General features: G+C 43.0%; 1 protein-coding gene across 2 annotated transcripts in view; it reads left to right on the top strand.

Moving 5' to 3' along the window:
- The window catches only part of Napb (NSF attachment protein beta), a 47,025-nt gene extending 22,189 nt beyond the window's left edge, over positions 1-24,836 (top strand). The window contains exons 2-11 of one of the 2 annotated variants that reach the window (NM_001191966.2): positions 5,444-5,523; positions 9,556-9,672; positions 11,781-11,827; positions 11,961-12,038; positions 15,707-15,762; positions 15,876-15,960; positions 17,350-17,454; positions 18,894-18,962; positions 19,660-19,710; positions 21,005-24,836. In NM_001191966.2, coding sequence (NP_001178895.1) covers positions 5,444-5,523; positions 9,556-9,672; positions 11,781-11,827; positions 11,961-12,038; positions 15,707-15,762; positions 15,876-15,960; positions 17,350-17,454; positions 18,894-18,962; positions 19,660-19,710; positions 21,005-21,115 — 799 coding nt within the window. In that variant the 3' untranslated portion in view covers positions 21,116-24,836. Of the gene's footprint in view, positions 1-5,443; positions 5,524-9,555; positions 9,673-11,780; positions 11,828-11,960; positions 12,039-15,706; positions 15,763-15,875; positions 15,961-17,349; positions 17,455-18,893; positions 18,963-19,659; positions 19,711-21,004 lie in introns of those variants that run through there. The other variant, XM_039105702.2, reaches the window with a different exon arrangement.
- The last annotated feature ends 826 nt before the right edge of the window (positions 24,837-25,662 follow it).

The raw sequence follows: 25,662 nt of genomic DNA, 5'->3' as shown, positions 1-25,662 counted from the left end.
AAAAGCCAGTAATGTGGACAGATTCTTCCATCAACACACTCAGCAGCTATTGCTGCCATTGTAGCCTATGTCCCAGGCCCTGGTCTGACATTTGATGCAGGTTGACTAAAGAAATATTCCTGCTAGTGAAGAAGAAGCGTTGTCCTGAGTGACAGCCTCCATGGACACCTCACCATCATCCCAGCAATAAGCACAGTGGTTCTTGTCTCAGTAGTAGCCCTCAGGGTATCTGGATTATAGACCTGAATTCTCTCTGGTTGTGCCTGCACACTGATACATTGGCATAGCTGTAATTAGTCGAGATTTTTCTACTTTAATATCTTGTGATTTTAGAGGCAGCTTTATTTCTGCCTCTGCAGTTGTCACCTTTTCCTTTTGGGTACATCTCATGATGTGTGTGCCATTAATTCACTCCAGTCTGCTTTGATACCTCCCTCCTCCCACCCACAGTTTTAAAATAGTTTGTATTGTAGTTGCCAGTGTGCTCTGCTCCAAACAGTGATTATTTGGGGTGGGGAAATACTAAGACTTGAGAGGATTTGGGGATTAATTGCTCTTCGCAGGTCCTTAGCCAGCTGCCTAGGAACTTGGTCTACAGTGGGGCTAGAGATGCTGTCTCAGGCATCTTCACCCCTGAAGTAGGAGGCTTTGTGAGCACTCTGACCTTCCATAGCGTTGTCTGGTACATACTGACTGACCTGCCTCCGAAATGAAGGTGTGCTAGGCTGAGGCCTCAGGCGGAGACAGGTCTTACGTATGCTAGAGTTTCCCTTCTTGGTGGAGAAGGTGTCTCCTTGTTCAAGGTTAGAAACTAATGATACCAAAGGATGCTTACTTTAGCTCAGTTTATCTTTTTCCATGCCACTTCGGTGCCATATGCTAGCATCGTGTTACCTTGTAGCAGAGATGCTTTTCAAACTCTGTTTTGTTTCCAAGAATATTCTGCTCTTGTGGAGCTCAGGGTAGATTGAATTATTTGAATGTGAATACTGGGTATTGGTCTTTAAAACTTGTAATATTTAGTGTCCATGTACATAAAGTAACTAGTCAAAGTACTTTTGAAGATATTTCCCAAAAGGTATGCAGTTATATTTGTTTGTGGAATCTGTTATTTTCCTTCCATCTTTACGTGGTTTGGAAATTGAGTTTAGGTTGACAGACAAGAACCTTTACCTTATCGGCAGCCTACCTTTTATTTTAATATAGATACCTAAAGCTTACTCACCCTACTTGGGGACAAAGGCTCATGTACCCCTGGCTGGCCTAAGATTCATTGTATTGTGGGTGATTACCTTGAACGTCTGATGCTCTTGCCTTTCCTTCCCAAGTGCTGATGTTACAGATATGGGCCTCCCTGGGCAGATTAGATGGATTGGATGAGGATCGTACCCAGGGCTTTGAGCGTACTAGGCAAGCACTCTACCAGCTGAGCCATATCCCCAGCCTATATTCTGGCTGTTTTGTTTTTTGATGATGAGTCTTCCTTAGGTGGTTTGTTGTTATCTATTTGTTTGTTTTGAGACAGGTTCTTGTGTAACAGACTGGCCTCAAACTCACTGAGGATGACCTTAAGTTTCTGATCATCATGCCACTGCCTTCCAAGTTTGGGGGTTTCAGGTATATGCCTGGCTTTCTTCATATTTGTTTTGTTTGTTTTTAAGATTGATTTTTTTTGTGTGTCTGTTTGGGTGAGTGCATATGAGTACAGGTACCTTTTGAGGTTAGGGGCTGTGGGATCTGTATCTAGAGTTACAGTCTGTTGTAAGCCACCCAATGTGAGTTCTTGGAACTAAACTCAGGTCCTCTGCAAAAGAAGTGTGTGCTCTTAACTACTAAGCCATCCCTCCAGCCCCCGTTCTCTAATATTGAGAATGCTTGTGGTAATTCTGGCCAAGACTGGTGTCTAGTGATCTAATCCATCTAGCTTAGTCAGCCTTCTCACAAAGATCTCTAGATTTGAAGTCAGGAGTCAGCTACACCACTGTACTGAGAACCATGACGAGCTGCTGGCCTCCAGGTGACAGTGTTTCTTCTGTGAGATGAAGGAAGTATCCTCACTGGTTATTATAACTTAAAAAATGACTTGATGTGGCAATATCTGGGTGTGAGCTTAGCACAGCACATGAGTTCTGTTGTTTGCATCTTGAAAGTAGGATAAGGTACATTTTAATTAAGCTAGTTTTATTTAGAAACTTAATAGGAATGACTGCACTGCACTGTAATTACAGTTCAAGATTCCGGGTACTTGACAGAAAAACAAGACACAGGGAAAGGCTAACGCCTGTTAACTGTGACTAAAAGTGAGAAACTTCTCGTGTGAGGAATTTTCGACTAGGAAAGCCTATTATATTAGTTCATTGCTTTTTAGAGAAGAAGGAAGAAATAAATGTAGATGGATTGGAGAGGTGGCTCATAGGTTAAGAGCGCTGGCTCGGGGGCTGGAGAGATGGCTCAGCGGTTAAGAGCACCCGACTGCTCTTCCAGAGGTCCTGAGTTCAATTCCCAGCAACCACATGGTGGCTCAAACCATCTGTAAAGAGATCCAATGCCCTCTTCTGGTGTATCTGAAGACTGCTACAGTGTACTTATATATAATAAAATGAATAAATCTTTAAAAAAAAAAAAAAAAAAAGAGCGCTGGCTCTTCTTCCAGAGGATCGGGGTTCAGTTCCCAGTACTTACATGGCAGCTCACAGCCAATTCCAGATTCAGGGGATCTAACACCCTCTTCTAGCTCTTGTAGGCACCAGGCACACAAGTAGACACTCACATATGTAAAGAAAGCAAGTCTTTAAAAGAATTTTAATGTAGATTTGAAATAGAAGAAAGGGGCCTGAAGGCTAAGGTTGAAAGCTTTCCTCTCCTTTTTGGAACAGCTTGATGACATCCTGCCATTCCTTGTGTGACATGGCCCCAGGTCATTTTATTTGGCAGCCAGGAATAGCAGTGTTATTGAGATATTATTCACCTAGCAAATAATTTACCTGTCTAAAGTGTTTGCTGATCTTTTAAAATGTTTGAGTATTAGAGCTGTGCAACCGTGAGTAAAACAACCCCAAATGAAACAACACACCCTCGGCCTGTGGCACACCATCCTCCCTTTCCCCTTGGCTCTAGAGGTTTTAAGTCTGGTTTGTGACATCACAACAGAATGCCCGAGACTGAGTAGTTTAAAGGGGTGTATATTTCAGTTCTGGAGGAGAGTAGAATTTACAAAATCAAGGTCCTAGCATCCGCTGTGAGCCTTTATTGTCCTCACATGGTGGAAGTCTGCAGAGAGGGGACAGATGTTGTGTATTTGTTTGGTGGAGGAGCAAAGGAGATAGATCCTACCCTACAGTCCCATGCTTTATCTCTCCTAGTTCACTTATCATGACCTACCTAAGCTCACTGAACGTGCCCTTGTGTTCACTCCCTGTCAAGTCCATGTTTCCACTCTCCACTCTGAGGTCCTCACTGTATGTGCTACAGAGTCTCTTGAGCCTTGGTTTTCCTCTGTGATTTTATATTTGCAGTGTAGACAGACAAAATACACTTGTCTTGTGTAGAAGGGCCTGAGCTAATTAGCAAAGTTGAATTTAGAAACTGTAAAAGGTAAATGCCAAAGAGTAATTTGGTTTTATGTCTGAAGAAATTGCTGACTGAATAAAGCTATCCCTTACAGACTGCAGAGATAGGTCAGTGGTTAGGAACACTGGCTGCTCTTTCAAAGGACCTGGTTCAAGTCTCACATCTACATGGTGACTCAGAACCATCTGTAATCCCAGCTCAAGGAGCTCTGATGCTCCTTCTTTGCACTGTGGCACTTGCACATACATGGTACACAAACATACACGCAACGAAAACACATACACAAAAAGTAAATTTTATAATTAAAAATAAATAAAAATTAAGTTATTAGTCAGTGGAATTAGCTACTTAGTGAAGAACTTTCTAGAGCTACATGTATTCTAGCTGCTGTAGAGTGCCCTCTTCTCAAGATGTTACACAGTGATTTTCTGTACCTGGCGCGGCTGTGACTCTAAGGTTCTTCCATATTGGAGACAGGCTGAATAATTCCAGAGCTAACGTGCCACACAGTGGCAGAGCAACAAAATAATGTGGCACTTGCTCAGCACTCTGTTTCTGATTTTTGTGGCTTTTGAGGCAATTGGGGCATTGTTTTTAAGATAGTCTCACTGTTGAGCTCAGTCTGGCCTGGAACTCACCCTCTTTTTGCCTTTGTCACTCCAGTGTGGGTGCTATAGGCCTGGGCCACCACATCTGGCATTCGGTGTTGTGCTAAACTGTTAAAGAATGGCAAGTATCTTCACCCTTCAAAATGTAATCTTCTTTGAGAAGTACACTTGTAATATAAAGAAATCTATGTACCCTTCCTGATAGAAAACTTGCATTTAAAGAAATTATATATATGTATATAGAATATGTATGTGTGTGTATATATATGTACATATATATATATATATATGGAGAGAGAGAGAGAGAGAGAGAGAGAGAGAGAGAGAGAGAGAGAGAGAGAATGTGTGTATGTATGAGTATTTTGTCTACATGGATGTATTGGTACCACATACATGCCTGCTGCCCATTGAGGTCAGGAGAGAGTATCAGAACCTTCCGGGAACTAGAGTTACAGATGTGAGCCTCCATATAAGAGATAGGAACTGAACCCAGGTCTTCTGTAAGAACAAGTGTCCTTAACCACTGAGCCATAAAACTCTCTAGTTATATTTGTAGACCTTGGATTCACCAAATCTTTGTCTGGGTGTCATTTTTATGGTACCTGCTGTGTGGTCTAGTGTAGTAACTTTAGCACTACATTCCTCAGCCTCCTCATCTGGTATTTGGGATCAAAAAGAGACTTTTTAGTTTGTGTTTCCATTGTTGTGAAGAAAGACCATTACTAGGGCAACACTTAGAAAAGAAAACATTTCATTGGGACTGGCTTACAGTTTCAGAGATTCAATCCATTATCATCATGGTGGGAAACATGGCAGCATCCAGGGAGACGTGGTACTGGAGGAGCTGAGAGTTCTACATCTTGGTCCAAAGGCAGCAGGAGACTATATTCTGTACTAGGTGGAGCTTGAGCTTAGAAGACCTCCACGCTTGCCCCCAACAGTGACATATAAACTTCCTCCAGCAAGGCCACACCCATTCCTATAAGGCCACACCTCCAAATTGTGCCACTCCCCAGGGGCCAATCATTCAAACCTGTGAGTCTTTGGGAGTCATACCTATTCAAACTACCACAAAGAGTATCTGTCTTTTTGAACAGCTGTTAAGATTCTATAGTTTGTCTTGTGTACAAAAGAGTGTTTCAGAGTTATATAATAATAATTATATAATAAAATAGTAATCTCAGTATTATTTCAGTGAGGGAGGAGAGACATGTATGGTTATTAACAAGAAGAAAAATGTAACCTTGCATTTAAATTTCTCTTAGAGGAAACACAAGAATAGAAGAGGCATGTGAAATGTATACCAGAGCTGCAAATATGTTCAAGATGGCCAAGAACTGGAGTGGTATGTACAACATTTTATTTATTTACCAGGCAAATACTTTAAAAGCAATTTAGTAGAAAGACAAAGCTGTGTATCCCCTTTAAAGAGTGAGGCAAGGGTGGTGTGGGAAGGATCCTCATCTCAGATAACTAACCTGCTGTCAAGGTTGAACCCTGGTACGTTGTCTGTCTCACCTTCGGCCAGCTACCCAGTGCAGTAGGCTTCTGAGATCTGAAAACAAGAATTCCGTGGACAAGGGAGGGTAGGTAGTAATCTTTTGCTTCTTAGAATTGTATTCCAGTGCCTTGATTATAGGAGAAGTCATTGAGAAATAAGATAGATGGAAATTCCTTGGCATAAGTCGAGAATTTCGAAGCATTCTTTACCCTGAATCCATTGAGAACTGAGTGACAGTGAAAGATCTTTACCTCATTAGCTAGCACACTCCTTAAGGTAAGCCCTCAGAGGGAGCAGGTCGGTAGGATGCTACTATCTATCCAAGGGGATTGCCCTCACTAACACTAATTAGAGAGAAAAATACATCTTCTTCCCTTGGAGAAAGAGACTTCTGTAGCTCAGATGGAAATGGGTCGTTATGCAAGTGACATAGAGTCAGCCTTGGGCCAGAGAGAACAGAACGCAGGTCTCACACTTGGCAAACAGCTGTTGTAATAAGGGGGAAAGTGGCTCCTGCTTTTTTTTTTTTAAAGGTTTATTCATTTTATGTGTACACTGTAGCTGCCTTCACGCACACCAGAAGAGGGTGTCAGATCCCATTACAGATGGTTGTGAGCCACATGGGATTGGACTGGGATTTGAACTCAGGACCTCTGGAAGAGCAGTCAGTGCTCTCAATCGCTGAGCCATCTCTCCAGCCCCGGCTCCTGCTTTTTACTAGCTGCTGTTGCCTGTTGCCTTTAAGGCAGGCACTTTGTTTCGAAGGAGAAGATGCTTTCAAGCTAGGTGGATCTGAAAGGTGCCTCTGACTCTGAAGTTTCTTTGTCGGCTTAGTTTGCAATAGAGTTTTAGTTAAAAGGGAAATGGAGGGATTTCAGAACACGTATGCTCACGTTGTATTTTACTGAAAGACAAATAGAAAATAAACAGAGCCATCCCAGCATCCCATCTTTTTAAGTCCTGTAATCATGGTGAAAAGTGATCTTACCCAAGAGTGCTCACCCATCTTTTCTAAAGGTTAGATCCTGGAAAATTCAATGGAAAGCCCCTTATCCTGTGTGTACCTGTGGAGGCCTTCCATGTACCCTGCCCCTGTCCCTTGCTGGCTAGTATTCTCCAGCTAGTACCCCAGTGTCCCCATGTTCTGCTTTTCTCGCTTTTGTTTTGAGACAGCGCCTGGCTGACTTTGCTGCCCAGCCTGTCCTGAAACTCATTATAAGCCCAGATAGATCTTGTCCTTGGAACCATCTTCCTGCCTCAGTCTCCCAGGTGCTAGGATAGTAGACATGTGCCACCATGCTTAGTTTCCAGTCAGTCTTACTGAGGCTGAGTAAGTCAGGTCATATATTGGGTCAGACCTTCCAGGACTGTCTTCTTCTTTTCTCTCACCTCATCTGGTCACGTTCGTGCTCCTGGCTGCCACCCCGGAGCCTTGGCACATGCCATTACCTGCCTGCATACTTTCCCCTTGTTTTTGCTTTCCTCTGTCCCCTCTTCAGATGTTGTCTCCTCAGCCAGCTCTCTTTTGACTACCCCTTGTAAACAGTGATCTCTCCCTGGAAACGCTCTACTCTTCCCTACTGCCCACATTACCACCTGGGTGTTTTAGTTATTTATAGTTACATGAATCATCACACGGTAGCCCTCACTAGCATGTACCCTGGAAGGTCAGAGTGTTTATGCGTTTGCAATCTGACTACATCTCCAGGGTCCACACTGTCTCTGATGTTGTGGATATTCAGCATATTATTTGTTATTTGAATAAATAAACAAGGCCCTGAAGTTAAAGCAGTGGTGCACTGATGGCGACCCTAACACCATTTTGTCTCTTTATAATTTTAAAAGGTCTTGATTAAGCTAATGCTTTTCAGCCTCTGTTGAGACTGACAAGTTGGGTAACTTCCCAGAGACTGTTCTCCTTTAAAGACACTTCTAGGTCAAGAGAGACCAAGCTGCTCTTGTTAGCAGTGATTGGAATTTGTATTCCAAGCAATGAAGTGGCAGCATGGAATTGTATACCCAGCACATCGGGAGGGAGAAGTAGCTGAAAGGAGCCAACTGTTGTGCTGTACCCGCAGCAAGAAAAGGACAGGTCATGATTAGTTCTGGGACAGTAAATGTAGTCGAAAGTAAAATGCCGACGGCACTGGTAAACAAATGAGAAACGAGCTGCAGTGTGCTGTGGGAAGGCTTGTCTTCAGTAGTGAACGTGGCCAGCACCAGTGTTTCTGGAGCCAGGCTCTCCCAAGCACTTCACAGCAGGTCCAGGTCACTCACTAATCCTTCCAAGGCAGAGCCAGTCAAAGCTCCTGATCAGTTGGTTTCTTCCTGCAGCTAGCTTGGCCTTGGTGCTTCTCCAAGTCTTAATGTGGCTCTAAGGGATTATATTGATCCAACTCTAGCCCTAAGGCTCGTTCTCACTAGTTGGTGTTGACATTTATCCTTTTATGCTGCTGGATCAAAATACCTTCATCTGAGAATTTTATAAAATGCAGAAATATATTGCTTACAACATAGGGAAACAGAAGAGTCCCAGGTTGAGGCGCCAGCAGACTTTGCATCTGGCGAAGACTCCTCTCCACCTCTAAGACAGGATCTTGTTCCTTCATCCCACATGGCAGAGGGAGCAAAGCAGCTTGTTCCTTTTAGTATCTTCTATAAGAATACCAGTTCCACTTGTAAGTGTGTGGATTAACCACTCCTTTAAAGGGCCTAATGGGTAATATCATCCCATTGGGCATTAGATACTCAAATACGAAGTTGGGGATACTAACATTCAGACCTCAGGAGCCCCCTGCAGAGCTAGGTAGTCAGTGCTTTCTAAATGTCACGTGTACTCTTTTGTCAGAAACAGGACAGAGCAAGAATTGAACTGGGGCAGACTACAGGGTTGAGTGTCTTCCTTTCCTTGGTGATGATCAGAAGTCCCTGTGGAAATTAGGTTAATACTTGTGGAGAGGGTTCTTGGGATAAGGGAAACAGCAAAAGCTTTCACAGAGTTGGCTGTTTTATTTCTTAAGAGTAAATTTAAAGCAGGTGATTCCCAAGCAGAGTGCAGTGCTGTGTGCTTGTTGTTAGTACCTCTAGCTCACAGTCTGAAGGAGGCGAGTCTCACTTAGCTCGTGGTTTCAGAGGCTCACTCTGGGCTTGTTTTAACCCCACATGTGTGGGCAGAATGTCACACAGGAGGGGTGGTGGGAGAGGCTTCTTCACGTTATTGTAGACAGGATACAAGAAGAGCAAGGAAAGGAAGGTGATCCTGACAAGCCTTAGTTCCCAGACCTCATCTAGGCACACCTCTTCAAGCTTCTAGAACTGACCAAATAGCACCACCCCTTGGAGACCAACCACTCAGAACATGAACCTGGGCATGGTTCATGACTGTAGTCCTGACACATGGAAGGCTGGGGCACAATTGGATTGTGAATTCAGCTTCAGGACAGCAAGATCCTACCTTAGCAAACCACATCTTCCATCCAAAAACCCTAAGGTTTTATGCCATTCTTAGTTATGTTTTCCCTAGAAGAACAGATTCAATAATGACACCTGATAGCCATGGACACTGGATTAGGAGGCGAGGCTTCAGTGTTTTGCCTTCTTTAACTGTGTAAACTGTGTGCCCCTTGTTGGGCTGACCTCACGGTGTGGAATAGAGTTCAAGAGCTTAAATCTTGGCTAACAGTCATTGAGAAAGGATGCTCTGTGTCCAGGATGCTTGGCAGGCCCTCTGGAACTGTCAGGAAAAGTGACCGACACCCAGATGCACCTGTTTCAGTGTGATGCCTGTGGTCTCTGACTGCAAGGCCTCCTCTTAGATACTTGGTCTCTTGTTTAGACAGGCTGTGCCTCACTATTTAACTGTGGCATCTTCTTCAGCTGCAGGAAATGCATTTTGTCAAGCCGCCAAGCTCCACATGCAGCTTCAGAGCAAGCATGACTCTGCTACGAGCTTTGTGGATGCTGGAAATGCTTACAAGAAAGCAGACCCTCAAGGTAAGGCCGCTCGGTGGCTCTGTGTAACTGACTTAGCAGCATTTCCTGTGGTGTTGAGGTTGGGGTGCCACGCTGAGTCCTGGTAATAAGAATTCTTGTAGTATGGGATAAAAGAGAAAGTTTGGTAAATGTAATAAAGTCTACTCTTTAATCATAAAGACATTAATTTGCATGCGTTAAGGGACATTTGAGACAGTTTTCATCATGTAGCTAAAGCTGGCCTCAAATTTGCATCTCTGCATCCTCTGCCTCTGGTTCCCAAGTTCTGGGATTCAAGCACCTTATCTCACCTTCATGAACTATGTTCTTGAACTAGGCAGGAAATCCTGATTTAACTGTACTCCTCAACGTGTTTTATGTAGTGAGGGAGTGGTTAAAAAGGTGTTAAAGGTGTCTGAACCACACAGCACTCCTTATTGTTTTTCTAAGTGCTCTTCAGAACCTTTTTTTTTTTTTTTAACAATATTGGATTTTAAAAGCAGTAAAGTTTACAAATGTTAATTCCTTTTGGAGAAGTATTAAACTAAAGGATTAAAATCCTGCACATGTACATGGCTATCTTTAGTCTTTTTTGTTTGTTTGGTTGGCTGGTTAGTTTTCTGTCCTAGAACTCCCTTTGTAGGCCAGGCTAGCCTCACTCAAACTCACAGAGATCCGTCTGCTTCTGCCTCTGCCTCCCAAGTGCTGAGATTAAAGGTGTACACCGCTGCCGTCACAACCCTGCTGAGTCTTTTTTCTTTTGTTTTCTATTTTATTTTACCTACAAATCTAAACTTCTAGGAATGTATCCCAAAGAAAAATGTCGTCCAGCTTTTTTTTATAAAGATTAACCATATTTTTATTTCCTAAGTGAGAAACTGAACACAGCGGGTATAAGCAGAATGAGGGGCACAGCAGACTTACAGTGTCTTCATATTGTAGAGTAGCACACAAGCATCCACGTTCCTCATTTGGGGCAGGCCGCCATGACACACAGCTATGATCCCAGCACTTGGGAGACTGAGGCTGGAGGCTTGGGTGTTGAGACCAGTCTGAGATGGATATATGTATGTATGTGTGTGCATGTAGATAGATAGATGTAGATAGACAGACACACACACACACACACACAGAGATATATGTATATATATGTATATACCTTACCTCAAAGAAAGCTAAGTTCTGGGTTTCTTAGCTGTTCTTTGACCTGGTACATTCTCACGTGCTAATTTAAATAGGGAGCTGAGCACCGTGTAGCTACAGTTTCTACACACACACACACACACACACACACACACACACACACACACACACACACACACACAAAAGAAACTTGCTGGTGTGGGAACACTGGGCCTGAGTGGTGTAATCGATAAGCTCTGTGTGCATTTTAGAATATGCCTTAGCGGGCGGTTGCTTCTCGTGTTTTGTTCTTCTAGTCACTTCTCTGTTCCTCCTGTTAAGCTTTGCCTCCTTGCTGCCTCTTCCAAATCAAAAGCAAAATTGACTCTTTCCTGTGACAGGAGACTTTCTGACTCACTGTATTAGGAACCAATATAATTTATTAGCTTTGTCATTGTGAAGTTCTTCCTTCCTTAAGCAGAATGCCGAGACCATTTTGTTATGTTTGAGTAGTACACATTTACACATATGACTTAAGAGAGGAACTGAAGAACTCAGCTGCTGAAGAGTGGAGACAATTGAAATGGTCTTTTTCTTGTGAAGAAGAGATATTTTCCAAAATTAATATAGACACACATGATATTAATGAAGACCACATTTACCTTGTATAGTAGCAGGTGTGATCTATCAATGTTGGTGGCGATCCCTGTGGTCTTGTTTCATTTGTAATACAATCTGCCACCTGGAAGGACCCCCTAAGCGTTACTAAGCCAGTATTGCTGCAGCCACACTGCTTTTAAACACCAGTGCAGCTGCTAGGAAGAAAGCTACACTGATGAATCTGTGTTGTGTATGACTGTGTCTGCTCCTACTAACCAACCTGCCCACCCTCCACTTCAAAGTGTACCTACCTTCTTACCATCAATAGCAGCCAGGAATCAGGCTCAGCTGAACCCTCTTTCACTGAATGAATTTTTCATTGTTTTTCTTAAATGCCAACGCTTCAGAGGCTATCAACTGCTTAAATGCAGCCATCGACATTTACACAGACATGGTAAGATACTGCATTGCTTGAATGGCTGTGGGGTGGAGTCCTTAAGCTGCTTTAGAGTTGTGCTTTTTCTTGTTCCTAAACTGGTCGGTGTCTGGGTAGGTAAAGCAGTGTCTGACTCAGTTTTCTCCCCTAGGGAAGATTCACAATCGCAGCCAAGCACCATATCACCATTGCTGAGATCTATGAGACTGAGCTCGTGGACATTGAGAAGGTGAGCACTGACCACACACGGAAGCTTGGTGCAGAAGGTAGATGCTTGGCCTCTCAGCCTCTCAGAAAACCTCTCCTTCTCTTTCCCAGCTGAATTGGGTGGTCAGAATCATTACAGGTGACATGGCGGAGAGACTGCCTGGGCCTCACTACCTGAGTAAAGGGGCTGCTTACCTGGAGAGCCTGAGATTTACCTATCTCACCCTGCTTGTACTTTGGTTCGTGTCAGAAGGGTCAATAGACTTTGCACCTGTCTAATGAGCGCTCTGGGGCTATGGAGAAGCTGAAAGCAAACTCTGTATGCTCAGTCAGCATTACTCCCTCAGCATCGCTACTCTCCGTGTCCTGCTTGCCGGCTTTTCTTCTCGGGTACCACAGTGATCTCTGAGCTAGCCAGTCTCAAGGTCAACAGACTTGCTTGCCCTTTCCCTAGTCCCATCTAGCTTATGAAGAGTTTCTGTGGGTACTTCTCTCACTACTCCAGTGTCTCAGCCCTTCTTGGTACCTTGTCCCCAGTTTTCTGTGATCAGTAATAGAACTCCCCTGCTGGACTCCCACATCTGCGTCCTTGTTCTCTCATCTCAGACTATCACACAACAGAACAGCCACAGTGAGTCTTGATATTTGTGCGTCATTCTGCCTCCTCTGCTTATAGTCTTTTTTTCATATCTGCATACATGTGCCCTTGGAGGCCAGAGGACAGTATCAGATGCCCTGGAATTGCAGTTACAGGTCATTTGAGTCTTCCTGTGGGTGCTGGGAACCAGACCTGAGTCCTTGGAAGAACAGTCAGTGCTCTTGACCACTGAGTCGTCTCTCCAGTCACTGTGTACAGCCTTTTGTTGGCACCCCCTTCAGGAAGAGCTGGAAACCTGCACTAGTTTTTCATGACTGAAAAACTGAGAGTTGCTCCTCTCACCCAACTTATGTACCCCTGGGACCTCAAGTTCCTCGTATTTTCCTGCTCTGTCCCCCTTACTCTAGCCACTGTTCCTTTCATGCTGTGCTGTTCATTCGCTGTACCAATTGAGCCCCTGCCCTTGGACCTAGGTAGCAGCCATTCCCCCTGCCTGCCCAGTTTTTCCTCACACATCCACAAGCTGACTTCCTGTGTCCGTCATCACCTTTTCTAAGATTATAGACCTCAGGGACATTTACCAGATGACATCTCTGTGAACACACACTCTTACTCATTTTTCACACTTACTTACAGCCACACACCACCTTTCATTCTGTGGCATATGCTTGCTCATGATTCTGGTGTTTCCATCTCTGCCTGTCTGATAGCTTTCAAAGCCCAGGACATAGTAGGCTTTCAACAAATACATAATAAGTACGCATACTGTGCCCGGAATCCAGGAAGCATCGAATTTGATGTCATACCAGCTGCACATGTGTTGGTTACACAGAATTTGCTTGCATTTGCTTCATGCTGTTCACCCCCATCTCTCTCTCTCTCTCTCTCTCTCTCTCTCTCTCTCTCTCTCTCTCTCACACACACACACACACACACACACACATACACACACACACACACACAGAGAGAGAGAGAGAGAGAGAGAGAGAGAGAGAGAGAGAGAGAGAGAGGGGAGAGAGAGAGCGCCAGCCACACTCCCCTCTCTTTTCTAGGAAGCTCTGGTCTTGCTCTAAAGAAGGCTACCCCACGTGTGTAAATGTGGAAGGGAGGGGTGAGTAGAGTCTGCAGTTGTTCTCTGGTGTAGTATTAATACAGAAATGGGAGGGGACAGGTCAGCTATGACTAGGGCTTAATTTTCCCAGCAGTTGGGATGGGCATTGTCTTTTGACTGGGTTGAGTGGATCTTGTGGATGACGTGGAGTGTGTACAGAGATCATTTGGGTTGCTTCTAGGCCCATGGAAGTCAGAAAGACCACCCTGGCCTGGCAGTCAGAAGAGCACTGTGGTCTGGAACCCATTCCCTGTGTCAGGGGATGTCTCACACAACCACTTTACTACACAGGCACCACAGGATCAGGGTGAATGAAATGGCTTCTAGTGCTGCCGTTTTCCTTCTTTATGTTTGTCATAGTGGCCTTTCAGCTTCTATTGCCTGGTCTTTTTCTATCATTCTGTGAATTAACCAGTAGGTGGCACCTTTTCCACTGATGTATCTTGTTCTGTTGAAAGTAATTTAAGAAATAAAGCCTGTGTGTTGGTTCACGTGGCCCCAGCAGTCAGGAGTTTGAGACTGAAGGATTGAAGCTCAAGGCCAGTATTGCTGCATAGCAAGTCACTGCCTCAAAAAAAAAAAAAAAAAAAAAAAAAAAAAGAAAGAAAGAAAAGAAAAGAAAATTACGTGTATCTTACACATACACACATTCAGACATGGAGGAGAGAGCTAGCTTGTCACGGTCTCTGAGTTTGAGGCTCTTACATTATTAAAAATGTCCTTGTCTTCTCCCTGGTTGGACTCCTAAGGTTGTGGTCAGTGAAATATATGTATGAGAAATCAATTACTCTGAAGAACTGGTTTGTTCTAGATATAGTCACTGTCTGTACGACAGATGTCTGTTCGTTCTCTTGATTCACTCACAGATTTTATCTATTAGGCGGTGAGATGTGTCATCTGACATCCAAATGACTTCTTGTAGCTTCCTGAGGTAAAATATTCGCCAGCGTGTTAGCAGGTCTTACGTAGGTGATCCGTAAGTGAGCCAGGGGAGACGTAGCTTGTGTCTGGTTTGGGCTCCTGAAAAACCTGGTTTAGTAGCATTACTTACAGCACAGGATAGGAACATAGCATAGATGTGGCTTTGGCTTGGGGCCATCAGCTCTGAGGGAATGAACCTCATTAAGGTTCATTAACAATGTTCCGTCTGCAGTGGGCTCCGAAGGTTGAATGGTGCGATACAGTGGGGTCCCTGTCAGCACCAGGGCCCACAGACGCCTGGTAGTTAAAATGCCAATGGAGGGAAGACCCATTGCTAACTGGCTGCTCTCCTTTTCTGTCTTTCTGCTGAAATGGGAAAACAGGGAGTCAGGGCAGTGGGTTGATTAGCATTATCAAAAAAAAAAAAAAAATACCTGGGCTGGTGAGATGGCTCAGTGGTTAAGAGCACTGACTGCTCCTCCAGAGGTCCTGAGTTCAATTCCCAGCAACCACATGGTGGCTCACAACCATCTGTCATGGGATCCGATGTCCTCTTCTGGTGTGTCTGAATAAAGTGATAAATAAATCTTTAAAAAAAAAAAAACAACCTAAGATTACCATTTTAGAAGAGGAGGAGGATTTCACCTCCTCTTTTGAAGATTAACAACAATAGAAAAAGTAGACCATGAGTTTGAAAAAGCAAGGAGGAGGTTCTGGAGAGAGAAAAGGGATGGGGAGAAAATGATGTAATTATAATCTCAAAAAAATAAATAATTAAAATAAAACTTTACAGCCAAGTGTGGCTTTAGTACCAGCACTCAGGAGGCAGAGGCAGTTGGATATTTGTGAGTTCAAGCCCAACACAGTCTACATAGCAAGTTTCAGGCTAGTTCCAATGACTGTCAACAAAACAAAGCAAAACAAACGAACAACAAAACCCAGATTGTCAGGCTTGCTAGCAAGTGCCTTTACCTGCTGAGCCATCCTACCGGACCCCACATATAGTTTTTAATGCAATTTTTTAATGAATTGTATGTAAATTAACTGTATGTACTTTCAGGCTATTGCACATTATGAACAATCTGCTGATTATTACAAAGGAGAAGAATCTAACAGGCAAGTGCTTTTCATATGTGATGAAGAACACAGCATCTCTGTCGTCTAAAGCAACTGTCCTTCGGCCAAGGCTCCCCAGTATTGTCACTTACTCTGCACTATCCTCCTTTCAGCTCTGCTAACAAGTGTCTGCTGAAGGTGGCAGCCTATGCTGCACAGCTGGAGCAGTACCAGAAAGCCATCGAGATCTATGAGCAGGTGAGGACACTGTTGCCACCTTGACAAATTTATAACCATCACTACTACCTACTGCTGGCCTTCCCATTACTTCCAAAAGAAGCTAGGAAAACAACATGCTTTCTGTTTCCCTGGTTTGCCATTCTGACCATTTCAGGTCTTGCTGTGATTGGTGACCTTCTCATTGTGCTGTGCTGTGACTGGTGACCTTCACCTGTGCTCTGCTGTGACTGTGACCTTCTCATTGTGCTCTGTGACTGGTGACTTTGTCATTGTGCTCTGCTGTGACAGGTGACCTTCACCTGTGTTCTGCTGTGATTGGTGGCCTTCTCATTGTACCCTGCTGTGATTGGTGACCTTCTTTCTCATTGTGCTCTGCTGTGAATGGTGACCTTCTCATTGTATTCTGCTGTGATTGGTGACCTTCTTATTGTGCTCTGCTGTGATTGGTGACCTTCACCTGTGCTCTGCTGTGATTGGTGACCTTCTCATTGTGTTCTGCTGTGATTGGTGACCTTCTCATTGTGTTCTGCTGTGACTGGTGACTTTCTCATTGTGTTCTGCTGTGACTGGTGACTTTCACCTGTGCTCTGCTGCGATTGGTGACCTTCTCATTGTGCCCTGCCGTGATTGGTGACCTTCACCTGTGCTCTGCTGTGATTGGTGACCTTCTCATTGTACTCTGCTGTGACTGTGACCTTCTCATTGTGCTCTGTGATTGGTGACTTTGTCATTGTGTTCTGCTGTGACTGGTGACTTTCACCTGTGCTCTGCTGCGATTGGTGACCTTCACCTTGTGCTCTGCTGTGACTGGTGACTTTCTCATTGTGCTCTGAGGCTGCATCTGATTTACATCATCCTTCTCTGCATTGGCCCTCGTTAACACTGACTGGAGATGTAGGTGTGTTGGTGGAGGCAGAAGCTCAGACTTCTTTTTGGAAGTCTCACCTGTTAGGTCTCCTACGACCTTTGCCTCTTTTCTTTTAATTGACTCCTCCTGAACCTTCTGGATGCTGGGTTCTTTATTTTCATGTTGGGACTATAGTAAAGAAGAATAGAGCTCAGTGGCCCCCACCCTCACCCCAGGTGATTTTCCTTGATGTCTTGTCCCTGGTGGTTGGCTCTCCTGTGCCCTATGTGCACAGATGTTTCTTTTTATTTTTATTTTAAATCATCAAACTTCTAGTTGTATTTCATAGGAAGAACCAGAGAAAGCTTAGACCTCATCATCTTCCAGGCATTTTTAACAGTTCATGTGCCTCATAATTATTTCTTACCTAGTAAAACTTTGTACTGCTTGATATTGAGTATATCCATATAAGGTAGTACAAGGCACTTTTAAAAAGGAAAGCAGATGAGTAAACAGTGGATTGCTTTGCCTGTAATAGTGCCTTGGTGTCTTCTGCCTAGGTGGGAGCAAACACTATGGATAACCCCTTGCTGAAGTACAGCGCAAAGGATTACTTCTTCAAGGCAGCACTCTGTCACTTCATAGTGGATGAGCTGAATGCAAAGGTGAGAATGTGCTCCTGTCTGATGACTTTACCCTTGGGGCAGACATTTTGTCATCTTTGATGTCTTTTCCTACAGGTGGTAAGGGCTCAGTTGATAAAACACTTAACTCACAACCCTGCAGACCCAAGTGCAGATGCCCAGCACCCATGTAAAGGCCAGGTATCCTGGCTCACATCTGTAGCTCCCACACTGAGAAGCAGAGCAGAGACGAGCGGATCCCTGAAGCCTGCTGGCTAGCCAGGCTAGCCAAGTGATGAGCTTCAGGTTGAGGAAGAGGCCCTGTCTCAAAAATAAGGTGAAGGATGATTGAGAGAAGCACTTGGCATTGACCTCTGGCTGCCACATATACATGCCCCATGAATCATACTTATTGCCTGTCTCCTGATACACATAAAGTAGAAGTAATAGTTCTTCTGTGACATGGGAGTTTGGATCTTTCGGCAGCTGCAACGCTGTCCTCTTCAGGTTTCCTTCAGTGGTTGATTTAGATAGATTAGGGAACTAGGACAGTAAAGTTAGTACACTCGGTTGTTCCTTTTATATATGTTGGCTTATTTATTTACTTATTTTTTTGTGGGTAAACGTGGATATATTACAGCACACATGTGGAAGTTAGAAAACACCTTGTAGGAGTTAAGTCTTCTTTTTCCACCATATCAGATCTAGGGATCAAAGTGAAGTCAGGCATGGTGGCAAATGCCTTTATCTGTTAAAAACCTCATTGGCCCTAATGGATGGATGGATGGATGGATGGATGGATGGATGGATGTTTTAGGGGTTTTGTTTGTTTGTATGTTTGTTTTTTGAGATAGGGTCTCACTATATAGGCCTGGTTGTCCTGCAACTCATTATGAAGTTCCAGGGTAACCTCAAATTCACAGAGATCTGCCTGCCTTTGCCCCCTAAATTCAGGGATTAAAGGTGTAGACTACCACATCCAGCTTCTGAGTCCTCATTTTAAAAAACAAACAAACAAAAACCCCCAAAACCACAAACAACAAACCTCAGAAGTGGAGTTAGAAGAGGATGAAGGTCGGAGAAAAAGCAAGAGGACAGCTGGAAAGACAGACGGGTCCTGGACAGACAGCACTGGCCATCAGAGAGCCACAAAGAAAACTACTTTGGAGTCTGTCCTACCCCATGGGCACTTGGCATTTAAAGGGTGTGAAAGAAAGTCTTCTCTGTTTAGCACACATACATAGATCCTGACAGTAAATTAGATTTTATTTTGTTTATTCTCTCCAGCAACCAAATTAAAATCTAAAAATTATTTTAGAAATTTTATTACAAATCAAAATTTCCTATGTTCTGATGTAGAGTTTATCATTATATTTCTTAAACAGTTAAATGAGATGGAAATGAAATTTTTGAACCGATAGAGCATTGACAAGTTCTCTAGTTCACTAAATTTCAGTGACTGGTTGTTTTCTTCCCTTCAGCTTGCTCTTGAGAAATACGAGGAAATGTTTCCAGCATTTACTGACTCCAGAGAATGTAAATTATTGAAAGTAAGTACTGAAACAACTTTGAAGACAGAAGCCTTTACTGCTGGTTGATGGCACCTAAGTGGTCCTGGTGATGGGTGGAGTGTCAGTAAGTCTTCTGAGGGGGTGTTGGTTACTGGATTCATTGCTGTAACAAAGAATCCAACATTAGGCAACTTAATATAGGACGTTGCTTTGGCCACTGTTTCATTGGACAGTCCATTCTGGCCCCAGGGGCGAGAGGCATCTAGTCACACGTAGTCTATAGTGAGTAAGCAGAAAGAAACGAGTACTGCTGCCTCACCTGCTCTTTCCTTTCATTCAATCCAGAACCCAAGAAATGGTGGCTCCTTCTCCTTTAGTTCTTCTTTCTTTTAAACTTGCCTGGAAACACCCATATGAACAATTATGTTTCTAAACTTAGTCAAGTTGACAGTGAAGTCTAGCCGTCACTTGGGTACCTTGGACTTGGCTGCTTTTTCTTTGTAGATATCCATATACCAAGAGAGTTAGGATGTTTAACACTGTTCTGAAGTATGCAGCCTTGAATTAGCAGTACAAAGCCAGAGCCTTTCCTTAATTCTTATTGGATATATCCCACTTTATGAGATACTAGGAAAATCAGTTCATGAGATTCTAAAGTGATTTCTGTTTAAGTATTCCTTCAGAAACAGTACTTTCTAGCCTAAGGTATTTTCTTGATTTTTTTTAATGCCATCAGAAACTTCTAGAAGCTCATGAAGAACAGAACAGTGAAGCTTACACTGAAGCAGTAAGTTAAACCTTCAGGATATGTTGCAGTTTTTCAAAGGTTATATATAAAAATTCCTTTTTCTTTGCATTGTATAAATTCTGAACATTTATTTGAATGTGGTTCAACTTACTTGTATTTTCCAAAGATGATGTCTTGCATGTTCCACAAATTAGTTCTGTTAAACACTGGAGACATGGTGGCACTGTAGTTTGGAACATTTGTTTCTCTTGTAGAGGACTAGAATTGGATTCCTAGGCCCCCACAGCTCACAATCACCTGTAACTCCAATTCCAGAGGATCAGTGCCATCTTCTGACATCCAAGAGCACCAGACATATACACTCATGACTACATATACATTCATACACATAAAATAAATCAGCCTAATTATTTTTAATTCAGTTCTATTAACCAGTTACCATGCAGAAATTCCAGCTATATTGAGCTCCGATTCTTTTTTTTTTTTTTCCGGAGCTGGGGACCGAACCCAGGGCCTTGCGCTTGCAAGGCAAATGCTCTACCACTGAGCTAAATCCCCAACCCCTGAGCTCCGATTCTTGATTTCCTCCCAGAAGCAACTGAGCTGTGATGCTTGTTCAGAAGTGTGTGACAGGGTTGTAATATGCAGTTTCAGTGTTTGGAAAATAGGCTGATCCATAAATGTAGAGGATGGGTTATAGTTAAAATTAAAGTATCCAAAACTGGGGGATTGGTGTATTTGTGATATAGGTTACTTCTTCATACTTGTCTTATTTTAATTTTTTTTATCTTTCCTAATCTTGTGTTCAGAATCAAGCAGATTTATGAGTAGCCTAGAATGAGTTCAACCACAGTCCTAAATTGACAGTGAAAAGGAGTGACAGTTCTTTTATCCTCAAAACTGCTTCCACAAATTCCATTGTCTTTCTTTGCATGTGCTGAAGTCCATCAAGGGATTTCTCTTCCCCATTCCCTAACTATTTGATTATATTTTTCCCGTGGGTGGTAAATAGTAGTTTGATTATACCTTCCTGATTCTTTTGCCATACCCACTTGTCCTCTGTCACATAGAACTCACTTTTCCATTCATAATAGCTTTTTGGGATTTCTGCCATACATATGTTCACATATAGAGAAAAGTTAAAAGCACAGGCTTATGAGATAAAGGAAAAGAAAAACCGTTTTTAGTGACAGAACTGATAAATTAGAATGAGTAACTTCCAGTCAGAGTGGGTGTGCTATTACAGTAACATCTTCAAACAGCTTAGGCCACTATGTTCTTGTGTTTTCATTGTTTGTCGGGTGTAATTCCTGTTCTTGGTTTCTTAAACCAGGTGAAGGAGTTTGACTCAATATCACGTTTGGATCAGTGGCTGACTACCATGTTGCTTCGTATCAAGAAGTCCATTCAAGGGGATGGAGAAGGAGATGGAGACCTCAAGTGAAGCGCTGGCATCTTTGTGGCATGCAGCTCCTTCCTTTTTATTTTGTCTTTGGGCAGAGCTGTCTTTCTGAGATGCTCATTTAATGACTTAATTTTGTTGTAAATAAGCCAGCCACACAGTTTATGTATTGTTTTAGCTCACCACATCTGTGTAATGTGAGAGTTGGAGGCTTCTATTCAGTTTGTGGTTATGACAACCAAAGTATATCATGCTTATCCGAGTCCTCCTAGTTTTCTGAGAAGTACTGCCAAATCTTTTTCTTGTTCTTTTGATATTTTCAGGGCCCACGGTTAATGTTGCCACGTTTTGTGTTTTCTTTTTTCTTGAACTCTGGTCTTCAACCCAGTTTTATAGATGCTTTGCAAAGACCCTATGCACTGGTATCTGGATGCAACCTTTATACAAGTGGCTTAGTTTAGGGTGGTTATTAGAAGTAGGTTTGTATTTAATAGAAACCGTTTGGCTTTCTTTTATAGCTATCTTGAAGGTGCTAGTGATGAATTTGTTTCTTGTTTTGCTCCATATGCTCACATGTGCATGGCAAACACTGAAAACATCTGGGATCTGTTGACATCACTTGCATCATTCGGGGAAGGAACTTGCTGGCAGGTCCTGAGGTCGTTTGCTGTGGTGGAGGATGTCAAGGTAGATTTCATTGTTTTTGTTTTTACATGCACATGCGCACACAAAACCTACAAGATGGAATTTTCCCCTTCTCTAGACAGTTTCCACTTTTATTTGTAATGGAAATCCCTTCATATTTGCCTTAAACCATCTTTAGCTGGCATCTCCTTTATTCACACATTGATATACTCCTCCACATAGTGTTCTGGGCCACAGTCATGTCAAGCTTGAGCAGAGCTAGACAGAAGATTCCAGCTGAATACATGTAGTGAAGTGTCCATTTGTTGGACATGGTGGTAAAATGCTACCAGTGTGGCATAAGAATCTATGTTATACCTGGTTAGATAAGAACTTCACCTATGTTTGAGGGTCTGTGGTTTATCTCTTAACTGAAGGAGGGATTTCATTAGTGTGTATTAGCTCTAATGTCCTACTTGCTTTACCTAAGATGTATGCTGTGTTTTTTCAGATTTTAACACTCCCTGCTACTTTATATGCTGATATAACTGTAGACATGGCCTTGTTTCTTGAGTCTCCTGTGCTATTTTTATGCTGGGGTGATTTGTGCTTGAAGAGCATGTGTTTTAGACATATTTTGTTATCCGTTGTCCTAATGTACTGCTATCATGTGACAGTGAAACTCCTGATAAGCAGGTAAAAATGGCACCAGAATGGTGTTTTCATCTTTGGCTGGCCCTAGTCTAGAGTTGGAGGATCTTAGAGTAGTACCTCTGCCCAGGCCCAAGGCTGAGTGAGGAGTTTGAGGACTGATGAGAAAGTCAGAAGTAATAGCAAGTAGCAAGAGGAGGCTGGAGAGATGGTTACTCTTCCAGAGAACCCACGCTTGATTTCCAGCACCCATGTTGGGTGGCTCAAACCTACACTCCAGTTCCCCCAGGAGTTCCAGTGCACTTGCCCTCCATATGCATGTGCATACAGATAAACATACAGGTAAATGAAATCTACACATATACGCAAGCAAAACACTCATGTGTAAAATGATCTTTTTATTATTTTTAAAAAGAAAAGTAGCAGATGAAGCTGAAACTGGCCCCATGAGGACAGGTGTTAGGTGTCTGTCAGACCGTCATGGTGGTAATAGGGTGTAAGTGCAAGAAGCTTCGAGGCCTCTGCATGTCTGAAAAGGGGGGAAATGTGCCCTAGAATCTAATGAGGATTCCTTTCTCCTTCAGTGTCTTTAGGGGGTTTCTGAATGATAGCTGACTGTACCAAAGGTAAAATTTGCAATGGAACCTAATTGATACTTCATGGCTCCTTTAGAATCTCTAAAGACAAAAAGTGAGTTATTGGGGCTAGAGAGATGCCTCATTTGCTCTTCCAGAGGACCCAGGGTTAAAGTCCCAGCACTCATGTGTGGGTTCACACCTGTCTATAACTCCCGTCCTAAGGGATCCACCATCTTCTTTTCCTCCACTGGCACCAGGCATGTATGTGGTACACACACATACATGCAGACAAAACATGCATACACTTAAGAAAAAACTATAGTGTATAGAAAAGTGAGTTATTGCTTTATTCACAACTGGCCACAGGCAGCCTTGGAAATAAGGTGTGGAAATGGCTCTAATCAGTTCAGCAGAAGAGCATCTAAACACTGAGAGCCTCTGTGCTCTGCCTCCCTAGTTCAGTTTCCTGATGTGACTATTTAAAGTGAGAGCCATGTGGTATCTTACAGGACACTGTTTTACCTTTCATCAAGGTTGCCTAACACATCTCCATGAAGAAGTGTTGGGTTGTTAAAGTACTGTTTGTATTACTTTGTTGTTTCTTTAAAAGTCACTTATTTGCTTTTACTGAAGTTAAATGCTGGGGCAGGCATCATGAACACTTGTAATTCTGTGGTATCTAGGTATTAAGTGTAGCAGAGAATAATAAAAAAGGATTTAGCTTCCTACACGGGTGGGCCATATGGCACCAGCAAGGTGTTCTCTCGGTAGACCTCTAACCCTTTGTTCTCAAAATGTTTCCACCCGACTAGCTAAGTTCCCGTGCAGGTTGGTACCATGCCAGCCCCACACATCCAAATTCCAAGACCTTTCTCTTGAACTCAGTTGAGTTGTCTCATGAAGGAAAACACCACACAAACTTAGTTTAGAATTAACCTGTAACTCAATCGCTGGGCGCCAACTACTAACATCCTAATTAGTAAGCCATACTAAGTTAAATCCTCCTGAGTTTGAGGCCAGCCTGGGCTACCTAGTTAATTCCAGGCCAGCCCTTGGTTACAATGTGAGACTCCATCTCAAAAAACAAACAAACCAACCAACCACAAGAAGAAGAAGAAAAAAAAAAAAAAAAAAAAAAAAAGGAAAGAAAGGCTGAGATCAGTCTGAGCTTGGATCTATGTTGTCCCAGAACTTGGGAGGCTGAGGCACGAGGAGCATGATTTCTGGACTAGGCTAAGCCACATAGTAGCAAGACCACCTTTAAAAAAAACGTGTGTGTCTACACACACATATACCTGGCAGAAGATAAAAGTGAGGAAAAAGTCCAGACAGTAGTATGCACGCTTACTGCCTTTAGACATCCTGCAGACACAGGGCAGAGCCTAGACTTTAGGCTTTCATGGTCTCTAGAATATTATGAGCAAAGCACAATGATCAGTTGTTCTCATACTTGAGTGCATCTGGAGATAGTTCATAGTTATGGCAGTCAATATTTCTTACTGAAAAGCTTTCCTTTTGTGGCAACATTTTTATAGGTTGTGTGAATTCCTTTTTTTTAATGACATAATACAGTATTTTTGCACAGTTGTAACCATGTGTGATGGTGTCACTATAACCAAAGTACATGCACCAGCCCTTGTGCATTTATTGTTCCCTCTGGTATTGTGCACTTAAAATGTCCAAATACAAACCTTTGTGACTGTGAAGAATCTGGCAGCACAGCATGCCCGTGACCTGCCTGCTGCAGTGTGAGCTGTGTGGCCATAAGCAGGCCCTGTAAAGTCCTAAGTTGCTCTCAGGCAAGTGGGTACATTATAAAAACAAATCGTGTAACAATAAATCTACCTAAGCTAAAAGAACGTTTGTTTTATGTGAACCTGTACAGTAAATAAAGTGGAAGTTATCAGTAACATTTTGACTGGTTTTTACTAGCGAAACTGACTCAGGTCAGAACTAGTTGTTCCCCTGAAGCTTACAGCACTACTACTGCTAGGGACTTTGTGCCATACTCACCTGCCGGTGCTGCTGGCGGAGGTTTAGAAGTTACAGGGGTGTAACATTTAACAAGACTGGGGATAAGGCTTGGTGATCAAGAGGACGGGCTCCTCTTCTGGAGGACCCTGGTTGAATTCCTAGCATTCACATAGTGGCCCACAACTATAACTCCAGTTCCAGGAGATCTGATGTCTCCTTGGGCACCAAGCATGCATGTCATACACAGCCATAGAAACATGCAGTGAAAATTCCCATACACATTAAAATCTGTAGAAAATTAAATTATAATCTACACTTCTGATTAGGTAATTACCAACAGCAAAAATCTAAAGGTTCTAATTCCTGGCCTACTTTTTAAACTGCTACAGAAAACCTTGATAAAACCAAAGGCTAGAGCCCTACAGTGTTTGTATTATGTTGTGCCATGAAATGGTTGGAATGGCCCCGGGTTGCCTCTTCAGTAGCCCTTATAGATGCTCTGAGAGTAAAATGCTGAGAGCACATTTGGGACAAACTCACTAAAGGTATCTTGCTTTCTCACAGCATAAAACTGTGGTTGGATTAGAAATGTGGGAGACACCACAAAGTGGTATTAACTCCAGGGCTTATGTCCTTAAAGATCACCTTCCTGTACTGCAAAGTGTTCACTGACGCCTGCTGTGACCTTGCATTACAGAAGGGCAGAGAGCCCTTATGCTGTATACTCCCCAGATCAACGCTGACCACTGCTGAGCAGAGGCC

Source organism: Rattus norvegicus, chromosome 3 (genome assembly GCF_036323735.1).
Source record: "Rattus norvegicus strain BN/NHsdMcwi chromosome 3, GRCr8, whole genome shotgun sequence".
In the NCBI taxonomy this organism is placed as follows: domain Eukaryota; kingdom Metazoa; phylum Chordata; class Mammalia; order Rodentia; family Muridae; genus Rattus; species Rattus norvegicus.
The sequence above is the reverse complement of the archived record's forward strand: the minus strand, read 5'-3'. Positions and strand labels throughout refer to the sequence as shown.